The sequence below is a fragment of the Amborella trichopoda genome, chromosome 2 (assembly GCF_054954075.1).
Source record: "Amborella trichopoda isolate Santa Cruz 75 chromosome 2, AtrichopodaSantaCruz75HAP2 v2.0, whole genome shotgun sequence".
In the NCBI taxonomy this organism is placed as follows: Eukaryota; Viridiplantae; Streptophyta; class Magnoliopsida; order Amborellales; family Amborellaceae; genus Amborella; species Amborella trichopoda.
This window is the reverse complement of record NC_142337.1, coordinates 57,413,549-57,419,226: the sequence shown is the minus strand read 5'-3', so window position 1 is coordinate 57,419,226 and position 5,678 is coordinate 57,413,549. Positions and strand designations below refer to the sequence as shown.

The window sequence follows — 5,678 nt, the reverse complement described above, 5'->3', positions numbered from 1 at the left end:
CACATTGTCGGAGCCGTACTGCCGGACCGTACTTTACACAGTACCGTAGCCCTACTGCCGAACCGCCTACTGCCGTATCGTACTCTACATAGTACCATAGCCCTACTGTCGGGATTTTAAATAGTGTCAAAACCCTATTGTTGTATTGTACTTTACACATTGTCGAAACCCTACTGTCGAACCACATTTACACAGTGCCGGAGCCCCTATTTTAGTGAGATATATTATCAAAGTCCTACTGCCCGATCACACTTACACACCGCACTCGAAGCCTTACTGTCGGACCGCACTTACGCAGAGCCCCCGGACCGCACTTACAAAAAGCCCCTATTTTGATGGGATAGAAGAGAGAGGCATGGCTAAAGTAATAGTAACGACCGATAATTTAGGTATTTTTTTAATTTTTATTTTGTAACGGGGTATTTTGCATAAAAAGTGTATTTTGAAAAAAATAAAAAAAAAAAACACCAACGTTGGAGGTAAGTTACATAAAAAGTGCAGGTTTGTTTTATTTTTTTATTTGTAATTTCACCTTGATTTATCATGACCGCAAGGCAGCGTTTGTCATCATCATTTCTCCTGGATTTGTCTTTTAATTCATTATGCTCTGACGAACAAATGAATACAGGGGCATCGTTAGTGAGCTCAGATGAATTTAGAGACAGAGACGTAGATCCCTCCTTCCACACTATGACATATATACAAATGATGACTAAAAATGTTATTTACACAAAAAAAAAAAAAAAAAAAAGCAGACAAGCAAGAGCACATCAGCAAAGTGGAGGAGGAACCGGGAAGTCGTCTAAGAAAAAGAGATCATCCAAAACTTCATTCTCACTCCTCTCTCTCTCCTCCCTCCAAATCCCATTCCCGCTCCTCTCTCTCTCTTCCCACCAAACCTCATTCTCACTCCTCTCTCTCTCTTCCCCCACCCCACACTCCAAAGCCAACAACCTCTCCAAACTCGCCACCGACCACGACAAACCCTCCTCCTCCTCCTCCTCCTTCATACCTCCGTACGCCGGGAAATCCCCATTTCCGGTAGCTGATAAATTTTCAGGCCATATTTTTTCAGCAACCGAATATGTAAGAGAACCCATTGTTTCTATATTTTTCATTCCAGTCTTTTGCTTCTTTTCCGGTGGGTTTTGGACGTCGGGGAAATTGACTTTTGCTTTGTCTCCCCTAATTTCGCGTGCGGCTTCGTCGTAAGCCCTCGCTGCTTCTTCCGCTGTCCCGTACGTGCCAAGCCATACCCGTACGCCTTTTCTTGGATCTCGAATCTCAGCCGCCCATTTTCCCCATGGCCTCTGCCTTATACCCCTATACACGCTCTTTCTTTCCTTTGAGTTTGCCCCTGAGTAAAGGGAAAATTGCATTCTTTTTAATTGTGAGAAAATCAGCGAAGGAGAAGAATTTTATAAGATTTATGTTATTCCTTATTTAGTTACCTACCTTTTTATAGAAATGGATTAAAATTTTTGTAGCCGACTCTAATTAATCGAGATAAAATTTGAGTAAGATGATGAATCTAACTTTGCTTTGTTTTTGAGTGGTGATTTAAAAATAAAAATAAAAATAAAAAAACCTATTAATTATTGAAACTGACTTAGAATTCCAAAATTAAATGTGTTTGGGCAAGAATGAATAATTTGTCAACTAATTTGTTACCTGGCGTTGAAGAAGACTTATATTTATTCGCTTGAACGCGAGGCTTCTTTCTGATTTCCTTTCTAGTCACTGGAAAACCCTGCTTTTGCCCTGAGGTCGAGTCACTATCAGGACTCGTCGGGAAATCGAAGTATGGACCGAGTTGTGACCAGAAATCCTGACGCGTCAGGTTCCGGCCTCTCTTCACCGGAATAAAATCGGAAATAATCGCACCTCCACACATTTTCTCTTCTCCAACTTTCTGCGTCGGTCACTTCGTCGCGGACCGGACCTTTATTTATAGACTTCACCTAACCCCAAAATTTAGCAAAAAATACGAAAAAACTAAATTCATTAAAAACAATATGTTGACCAGTAGGAAGCAGGGCCGTACGAGAATAGTGGGACCCACAATGACACGTCACTAGCAAGATGGAGGGCCAGGTTCGGGGTTTCTGGCGACGAACCCGTACTAGATAAATGCCACTTGGGATCAGGATCCCGGATTTCCCGTTACGCAGCCGTCGGCTTGTGAAGGGAGGGGTTCGTAACGCCTGAGGGGGTTCCGTCCAAGGGAAAACGGGGAGGCGTTAGGACTTGCTTTTGTCCCGTAGTGGAGATTTGTCGGTAAGTGGGAGGGTCCCAGATGCAACTTGGAGGGCGACAGGTCCGTGATGTGAACATTTGGGGAAGGTGAGGTCTAATGAGAGTACCCTCGTTTTTTGACAAAATATCGGAGATACCGCTTGCTGCTGTGGATCACGCTTTCGAATAGGAAAAAGTTTATATAAGCTTAAATAATCAAATTAAGACGCGCTTTAAAAATTTATTAGAAATAGTTGTTTTGATGGAAAAAAAAAAAAAACTCCCACTCATCAAGATATACGGATATAAAAAAAAAACTTTCAAATTTTATTAATAGTGTATATTGTAATGCATTATCTAAACAGTCAATTTTCAATATTTTCAAGTGTTCATAGGCATGTTTCATCGATGCTATTTTCAAAGCTTTAAATTTTATAATCAGAGATGAAAATAAATTTTGAAGCCATCAAAGAGATTTTTTATACTGAAACGACATCTTTTCATACTATTTGAATGTGCACCTTATTTTGATTGTTTAGGGCCTCAACCTTACGCAAACCATATACTTTCTAATAATGTTGGACTCCTTTAGGACCCGTTTGGTATTTTCACATGAAAGAACTAGTCTATGTAATTAAGTATTGGAGTTTTTTTCATATCAATCGGTCCCAATGTATTATTATATACTAATTGACAACCAATTAATATAAAACATCTCATATACCTAACAAGATGGGAGAGTTCTTTTACACGGAAATATTATCACAAAAATATTTTCTCACATATCAGATGGGCCCTTGATAAAATCCTTTACCACAAATGATTTTCTAGATTGGTTTATTTCATTAGATCGTTCTATCCATTGGTTTTTATGTTTTCTTAACGGGAAAAGTTTATATAAGGGTGAGGCCCTAAACAATCAAATCAATGCACACTTCAAAAATTCATTAGAAGAAATTGTTTCGATGCCAAAAACTTTATCAAATTGATCTTATCGACCTTAAGATGTGCAGGTATGAGGAAAAACGGTTAGCAACCCTTGAAAATAGTAAATTTTATAATATAATTTCTAGACCGTCAATTTTCAAGATTTTCAAATGTTTATAGATCTATTTGATCTCTAAAAAGCCCTTCAATGTCCTAGAAATCTATTTTCAACCTAATAATGAAATTAAAAGCTCAAAAAATGGCATAGATTGAGCAGATCTATATGCTCTTGAAAATGTTGAAAATGAACGCCTCAGATAACGCATCACATGATGTGCTAATTTCATGGCTTGAAATCATTTTTTTCTATATTAATGATCATGTGGAGGGAATTTTTAGAGTTAAAACAACCTTTTACAAGGTTGAAACTTTTTCCCTTTTCAAAACTATTTTCATGGGCTTCTTCACCGGGCTTAGACAATGTGTATGCAAAATCTGAAACCCCCAAAATGGGGAAGAGCATAAAATGTACCAATCTACTCCAGGGTGGATCAAATGTTTCCCATTGTGGTAAGGGAAAACATTAAATCCAGCTGATGGCTGCACGGGTTATGCCCCTTTTCATTTTAGGGGCCTTGTGTAGAACTCTCCTTTGTCCCAAATTTGGAACACACATTCAAGATCCGATTTCCATTACATAAGCAATCTGCCCATTGTAGTAAGTTAAAATTTTTCTCAATATCACCCACTCTATTAAAGACCCCCCAATAAAATCCATTTGAACACTTGCAAATTCTTTAACCCTAGATTATTGGATTTGAAGAAAGCAGTGCAAATGGTACCGATTGAGAATCCAATGAGAGAATATCTTATTTTTTGGATAATTCAGTGGGAAAAACATACCCCTATCTGCTTTTTCAAATAGGTTAGGAGTTAGTTTTTAGAAGGTATTAGTAAGATGATGTCAGTGGGAATAGAACCACAACGTGGTAACTAAGGTGTGGGGGCGTTACCACGACCCCAGTCCCTTCCCATGTCGTGAGATATTCAAGATGGAGCATTTTTACTTCTTGTGAGGGCAATCCCTAATATTCAACACGGAGCATTTTTAGGGGTTTTAAGTCGATTTTATTTTTTAAATCTTGATCTTAGGGGTTACGAAGATGGATTTGCTTACTTTCGGATCCTAAATCATAAAAAATAAGAAGAAATACTGGGGCAACACACTTTTTTAATAGTCATCCGCCTCACTTACTTTTAATTTAGTAATTTTATTATTTGCTAAAGAATACTAAAGCCAAATATTAAAAGTTCTCTTTTACGCCATAGTTATGACTTAATTGCCCGAGGTATGCGTAACCACATTTTACGGTATACGGAAGGAGACAATGCCAGTTCTGATGCATAGAACTCACATTTTACTGTAAGGGTGAAGTATGAGTTTGAAACGTAGTGTAGCAACCTAACTTTTCGAAGTATTACAAAGTTCAAAAGGGCCAAGTGCGTGAGAGGTACACCAAAAGAAAACGCTTTGGCCCAATCCTTTGAGATCATTTATCTTTCTTACAAGCAGGTCATAATTACTTCTAATCATGAGCTGTCAAATTGGATGCTTGGATAATGTTACAAAGTTTGAAAAATAATTTTTGAACTTTAAATCTAGTCAATGACATTCTTATAATTGAAAGAAGAACTCATGTGATGTAGCCAGAGTATATAATACTTTTTTTTTTTTTTCAATTTTTTTTTTTTCTTCATGGTCTATATCACTTAGAAGTAGTCATTTTACAATATAATAACTTCAAATAAAATAAAATAATAAAAAAAAATAATACAATAGGATCTCAAGAACTTGAAGCCATTTAAAACTTTTTTTTTCAATAACAAATAAAAAACATAATAAATAAATATAAAAGAAACAAAAAAAGGTTTCCGAGATTACCTCAACCAGACTTAGTACATCCATGCCGAGTCTCCTCATTCCAATAGTGCTCGGGATCTTTGATTGGTCTCTTGGTTTCTCTTTCTTATAGCAAAAGCCAATCAATGCACATGGATCTCAATCTAGAACTACCCACCTAAAGTCTCACCGCTTCGGCCTAATTCAAGCCCCTTGGCTTGAACTTTATGAGAGATAAAAATCAAGAAAGGAGGGAGAAAACTATTAGCTAAGGATGATCCATTTGCTAGCCACAAATCGCATAACCAAAACCTAGCTTGATTTAAAACCCATGAGATAGATTCCAGCACAACCTAGCCTAGCCTGTGCGTGCCCCCGTTAGGACAATTTATGAGAGAGAGAGAGAGAGGTAGGCTAAGGTGGGGAGTGACCCCTTAAGTTTTTTGAAGAGAGAAAAGGAGAGCAACGTATGTGGGGCATGCCCCTTAGAGAGGCTAGAGAGAGAGGGATTTATTTTAGAGAGAGAAGAGAGAGTAAGTAAGAGGTGTAGAGACAAGGGAAGAGGGTTTGTCATAAAATCGTAAGAGCAAATATTGATCGTCGATCTAAAGAGCCT

The 5,678-nt window shown here is 37.8% G+C and overlaps 1 protein-coding gene across 1 annotated transcript; it reads right to left on the bottom strand.

Annotated features, from left to right (window-relative positions):
- Positions 1–654: 654 nt before the first annotated feature.
- On the bottom strand, positions 655–1,921 carry EBP (ethylene-responsive element binding protein). The gene is made up of 2 exons (XM_006841441.4): positions 1,672–1,921; positions 655–1,357 (listed from the first exon to the last, which is right to left on the bottom strand). Exons 1-2 carry the CDS (start codon positions 1,892–1,894, stop codon positions 771–773), a joined length of 810 nt encoding a protein of 269 aa, XP_006841504.1. The 5' UTR covers positions 1,895–1,921; the 3' UTR covers positions 655–770.
- Between the last annotated feature and the right edge of the window lie 3,757 nt (positions 1,922–5,678).